Here is a 17,581-nt window from a genome sequence, read left to right on the forward strand (position 1 = left end):
TATGTGCTAGTGTAGAATGACACAGAGGGCCGCAACTGGAGTCTGAGTCCACAGTTTCTTTCTGTCACTACTAGCCATGTAATATTTGCAACTTATATTCATTTATTAGCCTTTGTGTGCTTGTCAACCAAATGCCGTGGGTTTCCTTGCAGTGCAGTTAAGAGGATAAAAGCATATATATGAACATGTCAGTAAGTGAAATGTAGTCACCAAGTGGAACAAGCTCCCACACCATCTCTTCCCCTCATGAATGGATAATGATAACGGATACCACAGTGTTCCCATGTTCTTTTGAGCTCATCTGAGCTAGAGGTGAGCTTTTGCCTGACCTCCCAGGGGTTGTAGAATGGCACAACAATGTCTTGAATTGGGTTGTCTACTGCTTTGAATCAACCCCTCAGTCATGAGCTAGCTACATAGGCAGGTCATGCAGGGGTGGCTGTGCAGACCCACTCAGAGGACCTTCTAAAGCAAGGAGTAACTGAGATGAAGACATCCAACACCAGCAGCTGAGAGGTGGAGGAAAGTCAGCTAAAGAGATGCATCATCATTTTCATAAAGAGTTGAGGGGTATTGTTAAACATTTTACAGTGTACGGGACACCCTAACAATCAACTAATTAACTTATTCTCATAGGCAAATAGTGCTAAAGGTGAGCAACCTGGAAATAGATGAAAGCACAAGAAGCCAATGATTGATATCACATACTAAGGGTTATTAATTTGCTATTAATGTCATCTAGACATTAAGTCATGAAGAAAAGGCCAGCAAGATGGCTCAGTGGTAAAGGCACTTACTGTGAAAGCCTGATGACCAGAATTCAATCCCTGGAAACCACCTAAAGGTAAAAGGAGGAAAGACTCCCCACGATTGTCTTCTTGCCCCCAGGAACAAATCCATACCACCACATCTCTCTCCCTTTCTCTCCTTCTATCCCCCAACACCCCCTCAACACACACCTGCCATTCATTCCATACTAATAAATAAAATTAAAATATAGCAAGCCACGAAGAAAGAATGAGATTGCACTGGTTTTGATAGGCAACTCAAAGAAAAAGAGGGTGAGGGAGAAGAGAGGGAGGGAGCAGAGAAGAAAGGAAGTGAAAGGGAGAGAGGGAGAGAGCATTTATCCCTTGACTAAATTGACTATTACATATTTCCAAGAAATGAAATGACAACTTTGAATGTAATCCTTGCCACCCTGTGTCTTCGCTCACACTGCTTTCACTTCTGTTATCTTCTTACAATGAATGTTGAAATCAACATTGCTCTTCCACAATCCTTAGCACCTTGCTGATTTTCTTCTCTCCCTTTTGCATCTCTGCTTTTATACCTGGTTCCCAGCTAAACTCACAAGCATCCAAGTGTCTGTATGGAGGGCTGATCTTACTTTGATGTGTATTTTGCCTAATGGGGCATTGGCTCCTTCCTACAGTTGTCAATGCATCTTGCTTACCTCATGGACTTTTCTTCCACCCGCTCTTTGAAGTTCCAAGTTTCAGGTTGTTTAGCATATAAAAGACATAGTTTCTTCTCTTCCCTACTATGGGTTGGTAACAAGCCAATTCCATTCTCAAGAACAGTTTGACAGTCAACAATTCTGTTTTAAATATTAACAGAATTGAACATAATAATTTAGTGTCTGTGTTTTGAATCATGTAAGACTATTACAAACAGCAATCTGACCATCATTATAAGCAGTAAACACCTTATCACCAATTCACACTTCCTCTATTTCATTCCTCTTTGTTGGCACTGATTTTGTATCTCATCCAGATGTCTGATCTCACCTCTTCCTGTGACCAAAAATATCTTAATTTCAAAAAAAAAACAAAAACAAAAACAAAACAAAACAAAAAGAACACTGATCTTCCTAAGAGAAACTGTCATCATCTCGGTAAAGCCAAACCAAGCCAATCCTAATGTCACAAAGAAGATATCATACTGGTTTGGTATGTGTCGCCTTCTCTAGATTAACCATCACCAAGGAAAGCGCCTAAAGCCACACATCTTATTCTCACTGGTGAAAAATAAAGCAGCATCATAGACGCGTCCTCTTAAAACAAATTGAGGTAAAAGATTTCTACCTTTTTTGGCCTATTGCATGTAGTAACTGTTGCTGAAGAAGGTGTTTTAGACAAGCTGAGAAGAACAACAGGAACAAGACCAGAAATCTAGAAGGAAGGAACCAAGATAAATACAAGAAAGGATCAAGAAGGAACACATTACTTGTCTAGATTATATCCTGCTCCAGTCTTTTGGGTTCAATTGCATTCTATTGATTCCATATTTTGAGTGTGTGTTCTGGTCAGTTAGCCTTGCAAATACTGACTCAATAAATCCTTCTTGTCATTAACATTATGTTCAGTCAGTGTTTCTCCTAATTTTCAATTAAACCAGACCTTAGTCCTTGGCAAAGGCAAGCACCATGTAGCCAGGTATTCTGATATCACCTCCTGTCACCTTACAACCAAACTTGCTGGGAAATTAGAGAGGAATATTTTCAGTAACTATGAAGTATAAAATATGATGGCCAAGATTCAGTTTCTGAATCTGCTGAGCCCTACCCTGTGTCCTGGAACAAGTTATTAAAACACTCCATCTATTTCCCTATGTGTCAAGTTGAGATAGTGACAACACAACATATTACTCCACGAGATCCAAATGTGGCTGCCACTGGATACACGGCAGAATACACCTTCCCAGCAACAATCTCGTCCACGATGATGGCTGTTTATCTCCAGACCAAGATAATTTCATAATCCGCTTTGTTGAATAGCAATACAAAAACAAAACCACCCCCCTCACACACATACTAAAAAAAAAAAATTCCTAAATCACTAAGGTATCAGTGCTTGCTTTGATTCCTGGTTAGCATGACTTTACAAATCAAACAACCAATGCGCAAAAGCCACTTTCTGTAGCTGAATTTTCTAATTAAAACTTTCATCTCCTCTTTCATTTTTATCTACCTTCCTTCCTTCTTCATCCCTCCCCCTGTCCCCATTTCCTTCACATCTTCCATTTTATACATTAACCCCGTGTGTCTTTCTTGACAAGTATTTCTGCTAATTTTAAAATCTTCCCTTTTTTGCTGTTTTCTCATTTTTTTTTCATGCCTAGACAAATGGATACACTATATCCAGAAAGCTCATTAGCTAATTCCCTAACGTTATAACATGGCAAGCACATTAGCCTACTAGGTGATTTGTATGTACTTGATTGCCTAAGTTTTGTGGGCCCTGGTGGCTCCTTTGGTCAATAGTTATATTACTGCTGACCCCTATCGTTCCTTAATTGATATATATTGCTCCCTGCTAGAAGCCAGAGCTTGGTTGCAGTTGCCTGGAAAACTTCAAATCTTGCTGATCTTCCCACTCCCAATGGATTAGTTTCATATATTTTCCCAATTTTTAAAAGTGTGGCTTTGGCACACCTGCTTCGGGTAAGAGGGTACAATTAAACACATTAAAGGAAATTCACAAAACACAGTAATTATATAATTAATCAATTTTAACTCATATAAAATTTGCTGACCTAAAAACATGGCACCTGGGAAAAGGATAATTTTAAGAGTTTCAAATTATTTATTACTTGAATTTCCCCCTGTGGAATTTATATATACATACACACTAGATTATAACAATGCTTATTTGTTTATGACACACCTCTTTTCATGAGGTATAATGGTTATCCAGCTGGCCATTGTGCTTCCAGAGACTAGAGGAACAACTGACAGATTGTTTGGTGGACTGACTTCTGGTAATCTGAGTACAGGATAATCATTTGGGATTTACACTCTATAGTTTTCTTTTTGGCTTTCTTGGGACAGAGTTTCTCTGTGCAGTTTTGGTGCCTATCCTGGAACTCATGCTGTAGCCCAGGCTGGCCTTGAACTCACAGAGATCCACCTGCCTCTGCCTCCTGAGTGCTGGTATTAAAGGCATGTGCTGCCACCACCCGACCACTCTATATTTTTCTTTTTTCTTTTTTTAAATTTTTATTTATTTATTTATTTATTTATTTATTTATTTATTTATTTATTTATTTATTTATTTTTCTGGAGCTGGGGACCGAACCCAGGGCCTTACGCTTGCTAGGCAAGCACTCTACCACTGAGCTAAATCCCTAACCCCTATTTTTTTTTTATTTAAGCCACTCATAAGTCAGAGTGCCTGTGGAGACTGAACCACAAGATCCCATTTAGTTACTAGGAATTTGCACCCAATGACTCTTTTGTACTGGTACTTTAGAGGACTCCCATGTGATTTGAGAGGAAGCACTTGGAAAGTCATTGTGACTTCACATTCTTAGGAACAAAGGATGAGCAGGCTGGGGCAGATTCCACCATCAGGTAATGTCCTGGAGCTTGGATCTAGACAGATAAAGTGGGCAAGCAGCTTCTCTGCCCTCTATCTCAAATCACTGCGACTACCTTGAGCTGCTTTCTCTTCTAAGCAATGTAGAGAAGTGATTGAAGATGTGGGCATCTTATTTCCACTGCTACAGTGGTGTTTGGACAGAACGCTCGAACTCCAGTGCTAACAGAAGATGTCTCTAATTTTATCAAAAGATGAGATCCAGAGTAAGAACTACTTCTGCTCTCCACTCATTAGTCTTTATGTGCGATTATATCTTATTTCACCTTGGTCCCAGCTCAGAAGAAAAGCTTTCTCATTTTCCAAGCTTAATCTCTTAACTGTCCTCCTAACCTCATCTCTGTCACTCACTTAAAATGTTATCTTTTTTTTCTGTTATTGTGTCAATTTTTTCATTGGTTCATTTATTTCTTCATGCTTCTTATTCTTTTCCTAAGAATTCCTCAGTTATTTCCATTTAAACCTATATAAGTACCACAGGATAAATAGGCTTTCAACACATCTATAATTCTATCTGTTCCAGGAGGCTGTACTCATAGACACCTTCTCCTCCCTGCCAACCTCCTCCATATTCTATTAGATGTCCCCATCGTTTCTCTCTCCCTGCATTGGTTCTCATCTTCCTGTGGTGTCATTACCATCATTTTAAGTCTGATACAGCTTGACAAATAAGTTCAGGTACTTTCTAAGAAGGTATCTAACTTGTGCTTTTCAGGCTCAGGGAACATCAATTGTCTACGTCGTTTATAGTTATCAACTCCCACAAAGTGATTCATTTAAGAGATTCAAGAATTTCTATAGGAGACTATGTCTTTAAAAGCAGATGTTTAAAACATGAGCAAGGACTGCTGAGCTTTAGCATTCACAGAGCACCAGAAGTGCAAAGTTGGTTGCGGCCAATGCCCACCTTTTCCCTCACAGCAACACAACTGGTTACACTGAGGAAAGGATTTGCATCCAGGCTAAAACACAGAGAGACAAATGGAACATTATTTTCATCATGCTTCGTCACTGACAAAACTCTGCTTGTCGATGTCCAGGGGAAAGTGAAGCCATTAACACATGCTTCTGTTTCCCTTCATTCTGACGGAAGATATTTCTTTGGTCTAGATAATAATGCCACCAGTCAGAGCCACCAAGTTGATGGAGCAAAAATGCCTGGCTCCTTGATGATTCTCAGATGCTCTGGGAGACACTAACCCCCAATTTGTTTAAAATGCTGTGGGATAATGCTGTTGTATACTGGTTTAATGTTGATTGGCCAGTAGACAGGCAGGAAGTATAGGCAGGGAAAGCAGGCAAGGAGAATTCTGGGAAGAAGAAGGGCTGAGTCAGAGGTCGCCAGCCAGATGCAGAGGAAGCAAGATGAGAATGTCTAACTGAGAAAAGGTACCAAGCCACATAGCTAAACATAGATAAGAATTATGGGTTAATTCGAATGTAAGAGCTAGTCAGTAATAAGCCTGAGCTAATGGCCAAGCAGTTAAAATTAATATAAGCTTCTAAGTGATTATTTTATAAGCGGGCTACGGGAGTACAGGGGCTTGGCAGAACTGGAGAAACCTTTCAACTATAAGTGTCAAAGTAAACTAGTACACTGTGAAAGGTCTTCTGGAAAATCCGTGTCTCAGCAAGTTCCTTAAAATCCTTCTCCAGTTTGTATGTTTCCACTAGTTTCGCTATTTGTCCCTGTGCTTTTTCCAATCATGGTCTCAATATCTCTTGCTCATATAATCCCTCCTCTCTCTCGCCATTTGGGCTCAGGCTGACTCCCTAGGGGAGACCTTGCCTTGGAGGTGGTGAGAATAAGGGGTGGATTGGGGGGGGAAGGCTGGGGAGTGGGAGGAGGGGAGACAAGGGACTCATTGGCTGATTTGTAAAATTAAATTAATTATAAAATAAAAATATTAAAAAAAATCCTCCAGCATTCATTTAGTGAATGGCTCCACTTGCTTCTTAGACCTTTCTTCCCTAAGAGCCACAGTTGTAGCTCCAGCTTCTCCTGGAACTTTCTTTCTCCCCTCTAATGTCCCATAGTCACCTAACTTCAGTGAGTAAAACCAAACACATCTACTGAATCTTCTAGACCCGCTCTTCCCACCATGTGTAGCATTTAGGGAGTGTTGTCATCGTTACCTAAGTTGCTGACTCCCAGAACATTGAAGTAAGTCTTCCCTGTCCTTCACCCTTAACGTATAATTGGCTTAATTATCCCCTTCCTTGTTCAACCATGCACATCTGTGCACACTACGAGTACACCGTTCATTGAATTACTCTACATTAACATCACACACTCAAGTGTCTTTTATTTATGTTACTTTTGTATGGACTTGAGCATCATAAAAGACCCACTGGATAGTCATTTTCTTGTGGTCCATATGTGTTGGTGTGCTCAGCAGAGAGAGTCACACAGCGCCTTTTCTGTGATATTTTAATGAACTGTACTTTTGGTTTCCTACAGTTAAAACATGCAAAATCAGGAGAGATATGTATTGTATAGACTTACACATGAGAGGTGATGGATTTTAATTCAATGCCGTATGATGAGAATGTATTTCAAATCATTTCATTTCACTTATTCAACTTCTCTGCCCTAACCCTCAGCACTCACAGAATATATTATGCCTATTCAGTCCAGAATCACAGCCACTCAGACTTACTTCTTTATCAAATATATTTTCCAAGAGTCCTGTCACATAAACCTGACTCTGCGATGAACATATTCTGTGTTAAACTCTCCTGTTTTAAATACAAAATCTATGTGATATTTAAAAATAAGTGTGCTTGTTAATTTTTAAAAACCCCATAACAGGTTAGTTTTCAATTTAAAGAAGAAAAAAAAAAGATACATATAAAGAAACAAAGAAAAAGGAGGAAGAAAGAAAGAAGGTGAATATAGGGTCATGGAAATATTCGAGCAAGCATAGTTTGGCACACAAAAATGAAATGTACTTTAAAAGCTCTCCAGGACCCACCTGAGAGCAGATGTCAAGAAATGTAAAAGGGGGCATACTTTCCTCTGGCAGATTTATTTTTCTAATGGAGAACTGTGGGCAAAACGATGACAAATAGCTTTGGATTCACAATGATACATGGATACATAATGACTTCATTTTTAAATTGAAAATCCTGGGTTTTAAATGGTTTCTGCCATATATATAATGTAAAGTTTATTAATTTGAATTACCACACCAAATAATAGTGAATGTAAAACCCATTTATATATCGCAAGATTATATTTTGGATGGACAATTAGCAGTCATTTTTTAAATATATATACTCTTATTTAAAACAGTTTTTAAATTTAAATATGTTTTGATCATCTTCTTCCCCTCCCCCAAGTCCTTCCAGATCCTTTCCCCTCCCTACCAACTCAACTTTAAGTTGTTTAAGAAACAAACAAAAACATACAACCCCCCAAAACAAACACACAAAAACAAAACAAAACAACAACAAAATAAAACACCACCCCAATACAACAACAAACCCTGCAAAACAAACAAAACAAAACAAAACAAAACAAAAAAAACACCACCCAAAGAAAGAAAAAACAAAACAAAACACCAAACTGTAACCAAATAAAAACACACATAAAACTGTGGAGTCCATTATGTGTTGTTCAACTACTCCTGAACATGAGGCCTGCCCTGGAGTGGTTGATATACACAGTGTCATTTCATTAGCAAATGTTTATTTTCCCTCTCCTAACAGATACAGATGACAGTTCATTTGTTAACCTTTACCCTAGCTGCAAGGTTCTCAGTTATTCATTTTTTAACGTAACAAAGTAAAATACAATAATATGACACAAAACTATTATATCAAAGTTGGACAAGACAAACCAACAAAAGGAAAAGAGCCCAAGAAAAGGCACAAGAATCAGAGACTCGCTCATTTATACACTGAGAATTATCATCATAAGAACACTAAACTGGAAGCCATAATATGAATACAGAGCACCTGGTGCAGACCTGTGCAATCCTTATACTTTGCTCTTCTTTATTTAGAAGGCCTTGTTTTCTCAGTGTCCTCCACCCTTTCTGGCTCTTATGCTCTTTCCTTCTCCTCTTCTGCAGAGTTCTCTGAGCTCTGAGCAGAGAGATTTGATGGAAACATCCCATTTAGGGCTGAGTGTCCCAAGGTCTCTCACTCTCTGTATAATATCTGGCTGTGGGTTTCTGTATTTGTTCCTGTTGGCTGCATGAGAAAGCTTGTCTGATGATGATAAACAAGGCACTGATTTATAAGTATTGAAATTATGTTTTTGAAAAGCTCTGTCAAGAATGGACCTATGGACATGTTAAGTATTTTTGAGAGCTTTGCTCTGAGTAAGACAAAAGCCATTGTATATATTTGGAAAAGATGATGACTGTGTGGAATATTGAGTAAGGGAAAAAAGACTGGATGTTTAATAGTTTAGAAATATAGCATCAGATAGCTTAATGCACATATGCAATGTGTTTATGCAGAGGTGGTCATTATTTACTGTGGTTTGGCCTATAATTTTTCAATTTTATTTATTTAAATAATGGGCAAGTGACACAGTCCGTAGAAACGAAACACTAAATACGGAATCCAGACTTTTTCCTGAAATAGCAGCGCTCAGTATTCGACTAGCAGTATTGCTGTAAACCTTGTCCTCACAGAATGAGCAACAGGCAATATCTATACACAGTGTTTCCTTATCTTGATGTATTCAATACCTTATGTGAGATACTCAACACACTACAAAAGACACTGTGATAAAAATTGGTCTATGTAGCTTGTAAATAAACATATATGTTCTCTTCATGTTTAATGTAGACTAAGCTATAATGTTCATAGGATATATACAGTAAATTCATTTCTTACTTGTGATAGTAAAAATAATCACCGGTACCTAAACAATTTTCTCTGTACTGTATGTGTGTACCCATGAATATGTGTATATTCCTATGTAGACCTGCTAATAGGGCTTATATGGCTTGTGATTTAATCAAATATATTTTCTTTGAAAAGTAAAACGATATCAACATTGATATCCATCTGTGTGTTTTTCTAAAATTTGTATATCAAGGAAATAAATCTTTATTTTCTCCTCTGACCTTTACAGGAATAAAAACCAAGAGAGAAATTCTACCATTTTTTTCTGAATCATTCACTCTTGCCTTGTGAGCCTCAATTTCTTCATGGGTTCAATGCTGAGTACCAAAAGAAAAAACACAGAGGTCTCTGACGGGAAACCTCAACTTTGACATTTACTTGTATGACCCCACAGAAGCTATTTAACCTTTCTGTATTGCATTGCTTCAGATAATAAAGAAAACAAAACAATCAAATAAATGTCTCCCTGGAATGTGATTGTAATGCTTGGACTAAAACTTAGGCTGGAGATAGATAATCAATAATGATTAGTTTTCACTCCCTGCCCCTGATGATAACCTTTCCTTTTTTCGTAACTACATTTACTTCAAGAACATCAATTCATTAAGAGAAAGTTTCATGCTGGGATACAGAAGGATGAGATGCTGCTAATACATAAGTATACTGGTACAGCTTTTAAAAAGGGTTCTAGCAATATGGTTTCCTAAAATGTTCATCATGCTTTACTTTAACTTAAATTCATAATCTTGGTCCGTGTCCTTCTCAAAGTCACTGATAACCGAATCCAATATAGACATCAAATATTATTTTATTACTGTGCCTGCTCTAGAGAAATGATCTAATGTTATTAAAAGATGAGCAAAACCCACCAGACATTATTTCTACCACAGTAATTTAAAAGCATCTTGAAACTCAAGGCCACTGAAGAATTTATGCAAGTTCCTCTAATGCAAAATATTTCTAACACTCTATTTCAAAAATTACATATGGGATTTCTTTTACTCTCAGGACCAGAATTTATGGCTTATAAAAATAAATATGTAGAAAAGGAATACCAATTAATAATAACAAAATAATTGAATTAATATATAATTTACATTCATTTATTTTAAAACCTTACAGAACTCAATTCAGAGTTACCTCAGTGCACTTTATAAGGTCTAAAAACTGTTCTACGTGCCCATGAATTTCTTATCCAGGTCATATCAAAAACCTGATATATTTTTTAATCTCTGGAGTAAAAAAAAACAAAACAAAAAACCACTGATTTAACATTTTAAAAAAGAAACCTGGAAAGTGATTATAATGACTGGGCTAAAATTTAGGGCAGAGTTAGATAATAATGATTAGTTTCCTTTCTCTGCCCCGATGAGACTCTCTCCTTTTTTATGTAACTACATTTACATTACATGCAATTTATACTAACTGTGGCCAAATTTATCCTATGCTACATTCATCTGGGGGATGGTGGTGAGCAGCACCATGGCTGCTCTGTGCCCAGTGTCTTCTGTGTGTAATGGTGGAAGTGACAGGCAGTACTCACGGCTGACATGATGAGCTCGCCCCCCAGGTTTTGGATCTCAGCTTTAACTTGGCTGCAGATTTTCAGCTGGTGGGAGTAGAATTTAATCTGTTCCAGATAAGCCAGCAAGTCCTGTTTGCAAGGTGGATCTGGACACTGCAAGTACATCAGAGATAAAAACAGAAAGAGCAAAATAAAAAAGAGGTACATCAGAGTGGGGAATACACACACCATGGATACCTTAGCAATTTTCCACAAGCCCGTCTGTTTCTTATGCCAGCCCAGGTACAATCCCATACACTTCATTAGAAAGCGCCTGTTAAAACAGCTATGTATTCTTCAGATATAGTCATTGAGTTTAGCAAAATACTTGTGATAGGAATTTACACATACAAAGAAATACATGAAGTTCTGCCTTCAACTTATGACAAGTTTAGCCGCCTTCAGATTATGTCTTTAGGTAGACATGAAGAAATAGTAACATGCAATTATCTCATCACTACAAGAATATTCCATGAAATGCATAGGTTTTTTGCTGTCTTCCCTGTGATATTTGTGTGAGGATATCAAATCCACAACAAAGCATATTGTGCTGTATTATTTTTCAGCTTTAAATGTGCTTAGCTGGTGCAGATAAAGAAAATTATTTCCACCTGAGATGATATCTACATGTGCAATGTAGACAACTCACATGTTTGAAGGATGTAGCAAACCTCTTTTTAAAAAACAGTCCCCCTTGGTGGTTAATTTTCTATAAGGAACTGTAAGGAAATAGTTCGAAGCTTCACTATAACATGGCAAAAGTCTTTCTGCTGTTTCACCAATGAAATTAGAGGCTTAAGAAGTATGTTCCTCACCTTAATTCTATCTTTAATAGATTTTCATAAGAACATAGATATACAAACAGAAACTCATAATAAAAAATTTATTGCTACAGTACTTAAAATATCAAAAATTAGAAATAACACAAAATAGTAGGAAGAGGAAGTATGAATGTCTGTCTAAATACTGTGACATTGTATCATCTCAATGTATTTTCAGGAGCTGCAGAGAAGACTTGCTGGTTAAGAGAGCTTGCTGCTCTTGCAGAGAATTCAAACAAGTTCAAATCCTAGAACCCATGCCAGGCAACTCACAACAACCTCTACCTCCAGTTTCCTCTACCTCCTCTTCCTGTTTCCACAGGTACCTACATTTTATGTATGGCATTCACTTACACAAACAAATACATATGCATAAATAAAATAATACACAATAAAATATTTAAAATGTTTTCCAATGATATGGGAGAATAATGATCAATGGCAGAAAGTTAAAAATTGAATTTAAAATTGCATGAATCACTTCAACTAAATTGGATCAAGTGTGTAGATTTTAAGCATACTGAAAAAGAAGTCTATGAAAATGATAATGGATATGATATAGTTAGTTGTCTTCACTTTCTTCATACATTACATGTGTATTGAAATAAATGCACATTATTTTCATAATTATACAGTATTTAAAATCTTTAAATTGAACTACATAAGTTTACAAATTAAAAAGTAGGATGAACATCCACCAGTGAGATAGCTCAGTAATAAGGGTGTTTGCCACCAAATCTGATGACCAGAGTTCAATTCTTAGAATACACAAGGTAGAAGAAGAGATCAGACTCCTGTGAGTCATCCTCTGACCTCCAAATGTACATTGTGACATGTGAGTCCTGCCCACCTCCCATGAAAAATAAATGTAAAAATGTAAGATGAAAGACCAGAAAAATCTCTCATGAATATCTGCATTCATCTATTCTAATCATCTTCCACTATCTCCTAAGGAGAGGTTCCAGGACATATATAGATACCAAAATCCAAAATTGCTCAGTTCATCTTAAATAAAATGGCAAAGTATTTGTGCAACCTAAACACATCCTTCTGGTAAACTATATCTAAATATTTAAATATATCTATATTGCATATAAATAATTAATATATTTAAACAGTATATAAATAGTTGGAATATTATATTGCTTGGGAAATAATGGCATACAAGAAAGACAGTATATGAACAGTACACATACATCATCAAATAACCACCTATATCAAACTCAACTGGACATGGCTGAATTGGTGGATACATAACTCATATGTATAGAGGGATAACTAATTTGTAACTAGAATGTGGCAAGGTTGGGAAATTCCTGAGAAGTTTGTTCTACTTCATATTGTTAAGTCCTTTGGTCTACATATCTCCAAGTCAGGCGTACAAGATGAGGACATGGGAACATGCACTCAAAGTTCATAATGATCAATAAAGGAAGCAAATATGTTCCTCTGCAGAAACATTTCCACCTGCTAGACAGAAATAGACACATACAAAGCTTGGTGGGTACATGATCTGCAGCCAGAAGGACATTAGATGTGATGGAAAAAACGAGTTAGATAAATGTTATTTTTGTTTTGAATAAGGAATTAACAGTGATCTACAAAGCTCTTAATGAAGATTAAATTGTAATTCAGTAAAAGGAAACAAGAAAGAGCAAAAGGCAGAAGAGAAAGAAGAAGAAGAAAGAAAAACAGAAAGCAGAGGAGAAGGCATCAGCTAATTTCCATAGTTTTTCCTGCCTGCAGGATGCTACTGTTAATAATTTAGGCATGTAATCGCATTCAGTGCTCAACCTCTGAGACACAGGTATCTTCCTCCTATGAAAAAAAGGTGCATCCCCAATTGTTTCATCCCAACAGAAAGTGCATGTTCACTCAGTACTTCCTCCATGTGAGGCACCACACCTGGTCTTTCAAAAGCATGATGCACAACCTTTCAGTCAGATCTAGATAATGCCATTTCACAAACTAAACTTCAAAAACAGTAAATATGAGAGTTTTGTTTCCTCTGGTTCATTCACATGGATGAACAATCATTTCTCCCTCACAGCAGTCCTTCAAAACACTTTTGATTTTGCTTATTGAGGAACTTCCTCTTTTTTCTTTACTCTGATGGTCAGATCCAATGGCAGTCCTGGCATAGATAGTGGTTCATCTGTCATGTATTATTCCCTGTATAACAGAAGAGTTATACAGGGAATGCATAAATCCCTGCATAATCCATGGATCCACTATAACCCACAATCAATAAATGCAGAAACAGAGGCACAGAGGGGCAGTTTCCTTGCCAACTAATAGGTAGCAGAGATGAAATTAAAGGAAGATGGAGACTCCATCCTTACCTATGTGGCCAGAAATAATGTCTCTCTTCTTACAGGCATCACTATACATGGTAAGTACTAAACTGCCACTTGATTTCTAAATGGGCTTCTTAAGTTGGCCTTTTATTTTAAATTACAAATTTGATTAGCATGGATTTGCTCTTTCAGGTTTAGCAAACTCCTGATGAAATTTACCTTGTAACTACTGATTTGATTCTTTTTTTAATTGAGAATAGATTTTTATACAATATATTTTAATTATGGTTGCCCTCCTCTAACTTCTCCCGGATCCTCCCCACATCACTACCAACCTATATCTACACCCTTTCTTGCTTTGTCTCACCAGGATACAAGGAGGCCTCTAAAAGTGTCCTCCCAGAACCTTTCCACACCCCACCCACTCAAATTTATACCCTTTCTTTCTCTCTTTCTCAATAGGAGACAAACAGGCACCCAAAACTAATGAAAGAAAATAACATAAAAAACAAAGAAAGCAGAATAGGGCAAAAGAAACAACAACAACAACAACAAAAAGAGCCAAGAAAAAAAACTGAAGAAACACCTACTGAGACACACACACATACACACACACACACATAGACACACACACACATAGACACACATACACAACACACACATAGACACACATACATACACACACATACTCAACACACACATACATACACACACACACACACACACACACACACACACACACACATTTCCAAACACAGACAACCCATAAAAACAAACTTGGGAACCATAATACAAATGAAAAACTCTTTAAGGTTAAAAAAAAAAAGTCCTCTCCCTGACTGAGACAAATATGAACTCACAGAGACTGTGGCAGTGTACACAAGGCCTTCACAGGTCTAAGCTGATGGAGTTCCAGTGCCGAGAGGGGAAGTGGACACATGTCCCCATCCCTAACCAGAAGCTATCTCCATTTGATGACTATTTTTATTCTTGAACTAATAACCAGTGCTACAGTTTCTCACATTTAACACATTCAAAGAAAATATTCAATCTTTCTCAAGACTCTCTCAGGGGTGAGCTGGAAGGCTATATAATTCTATTAAGAAAAGGACGATGAAATGGGTATAGAGTTTGAGATGAACTTCTGGAGTTGTGAGCAGCTTGACCCAGATTCATCTTTTATTTACAAGTTTGATAAAAATCTTGGTTATATATTTGGAAATCAGTTTTTTTTTCACCTGAAGAAGAAGATCATTCTAACAGGTAAATTCTCATGCTCTAGGATGTGTTAAAACCTGTCATTGATATTGAAAAAGCCTGAGGTTTTTTTAAATTTACCTCTAATATTTGTGCATATTTAAAGCACTCAGATTTATAATTTCTATGAAACAGTGTATAATGACCAAATCAGCTCAACTGACACATCCATTTCCTCAGATATTCCTATTTCTGCAAATCTGAATAGTTTTCATAGTCCTAAACACATATTTAGAAGAATATTCATCCAAATTTGAGAATTATCTTTTATTATTTTTTTAAATAAATTTATTTATTTTAAATACTAGCTTTAGTTTCTCCCCCCTCACCTCTTGTCAGTCACTCCCCTAACCCCCCTCTGTCTCCACCCCCCAATCCACTCCTCTTCTGTTTACGTTTAGGAAGGGCACTTCTTCCATGGACATCAACGAAACATGGCATATCAAATCGTAGTAAGACTAGGCACCTCCACATGTATTAAGGCTGGGCAAGGCAATCTAGTATGTGGAGTAGGGTCCCAAATGCCAGTAAAAAAGTTGGAGACAGCCCCTGTTCCCATTGTTAGATGTCCTACAAGAGGACCAAGCTACACAAATGTAACCTACATGAAGAGTGCCTAGGTCGGTCCAGTGCAGGCTCCCTGGTTGTTGGTTCAGTCTCTGTGAATCCCTATGAGCCCAGGTTAGTTGATTCTGTGAGTTTTCTTGTGGTATCCATCAAGACTCTGATGGCAAAAACTTAACTTTTTCTTTTTAAATGATCATAACAAAATTTTCAAGGTAAATGGATGGAGCTAGGGAAAAAAAATCCCTAGTGAGATAACTTAGACACCAAAAGACAAATGTGGTGTATATTGGTTTACATGTAGATGCTAGCTGCTAAGTCTTCAATAAGCTGGCTACAATCCATATAACCACAGATTAAAGAACTGGGGGAGGGGTTGAAGGATCTCCCTAGGAATGAGAGACAGAATAAACAGTTATGGATGGATGAGTGTGAGGGGGACTGAAATGGGAGGATCAAATGGGTAATACATGGGAAGAGAAGAGTAAGAAGCAAGGGAAGTAAGGGCCATTTGAGGGGTCATACTGCATGTGCAGTAGTTTGAATAGAAATGCTCCCCCACCCCCCGCCAAGGCTCATATATTCCAACGCTTGGCCATTAGGGAGTGATGCTACTGAGAGGGACTAAGAGGCGTGGCCTTGAAGTAGGTGTGGCTTTTTTGGAGGAAATATATCACTAAGGATAGGCTTTGGGGTATCAAGAACTCAGTGTCTTTCTCTTCCTGCTGCCTGCGGTTCAGATGCAGAACTCCCAGTTACACCTCCAGCACCATGTCTGCATGTGCTATTTTCTACACCATGAGGACAACAGACTAAACCTCTGAAACTGTAAGCAAGCCCCAAGCCCCAATTAAATGCTTTTTTTGTTTGTATTTAAAAACTTTATTAATACATTTGTTATTTTTCTGTCTGTTCATTTTACTTTTAAGTTGGATTCAAAACCATATACCCTGAACACTGATAATAATGAGGGGCAAAGTTGTGTCCATCTACACCAACTCTCTTTTTTTCATGAATAACTGTACAGAAAAATTGGTCTAATCTACTTTTAAGGTTTATGATGGCTTCTGTGATAAATTCTCAAAAAGCAACGTTTTCTTAATTATTGATTACAATTCAAAATAGCACCCTCTTCCTGATGCCTGAAATTTATAAATTGAGGAATTACTTGGGTTGACACAAACTTACAGAGTGTATTATCTTGCACATAGAATCAGGATGTGGAAAGGGTGGTGGAAATCTAATTCAGACAAAATCTAGTTACTTAGAACATTTATTTTTACATTTTTGTTTGTTCCTAAGACTTTCATACATATATACTATGAAATATGATCATATCCATCACCCATTTCCTTCCTTCAACTTCTTGCACATCTTCCTAACATTCCCACCTTAACTATTGTTTTAAAATTAGTTTTGTAACCACTAAGTCCAATTAGTGCTTCCCGTGTGTGCATAAGTATGCAACCACATAACTGGAACATGGGAAACCTACCAATAGGAACAGCTTTGAAAAAGACTGATTCTCCTTCCCTCTCCCAGCAGCTATTTTTTTCTTATAGTCAGGTAAGGAGTTACAAGGAGAAAACTTTCTCATCTTTACTTTTTCATGCCCATTAACAAAATAACCCCATGATCAATAAGACTCAGGACATCTTGCCCTCTGGTTCCTAGAGTCACAGTTTAAAGGAATGGAGGAAATCTGAAAGATATTTTTTTTTTCTTCTAAATTTTTTTTTTTTTTTTTTGGTTTTTCGAGACAGGGTTTCTCTGTGTAGCTTTGTGCCTCTCCTGGAACTCACTTGGTAGCCCAGGCTGGCCTCGAACTCACAGAGA

At 37.4% G+C, this 17,581-nt stretch overlaps 1 protein-coding gene across 2 annotated transcripts in view; it reads right to left on the reverse strand.

Annotated features, from left to right (window-relative positions):
* The window catches only part of Ctnna3 (catenin alpha 3), a 1,349,586-nt gene that overhangs the window by 30,905 nt on the left and 1,301,100 nt on the right, over positions 1–17,581 (reverse strand). For both annotated transcript variants that reach the window (XM_059281472.1, XM_059281473.1), the window contains exon 17: positions 10,786–10,920. In XM_059281472.1, coding sequence (XP_059137455.1) covers positions 10,786–10,920 — 135 coding nt within the window. The remainder of the gene's footprint in view (positions 1–10,785; positions 10,921–17,581) is intronic.

The sequence above is a fragment of the Peromyscus eremicus genome, chromosome 16_21, assembly GCF_949786415.1.
Source record: "Peromyscus eremicus chromosome 16_21, PerEre_H2_v1, whole genome shotgun sequence".
In the NCBI taxonomy this organism is placed as follows: domain Eukaryota; kingdom Metazoa; phylum Chordata; class Mammalia; order Rodentia; family Cricetidae; genus Peromyscus; species Peromyscus eremicus.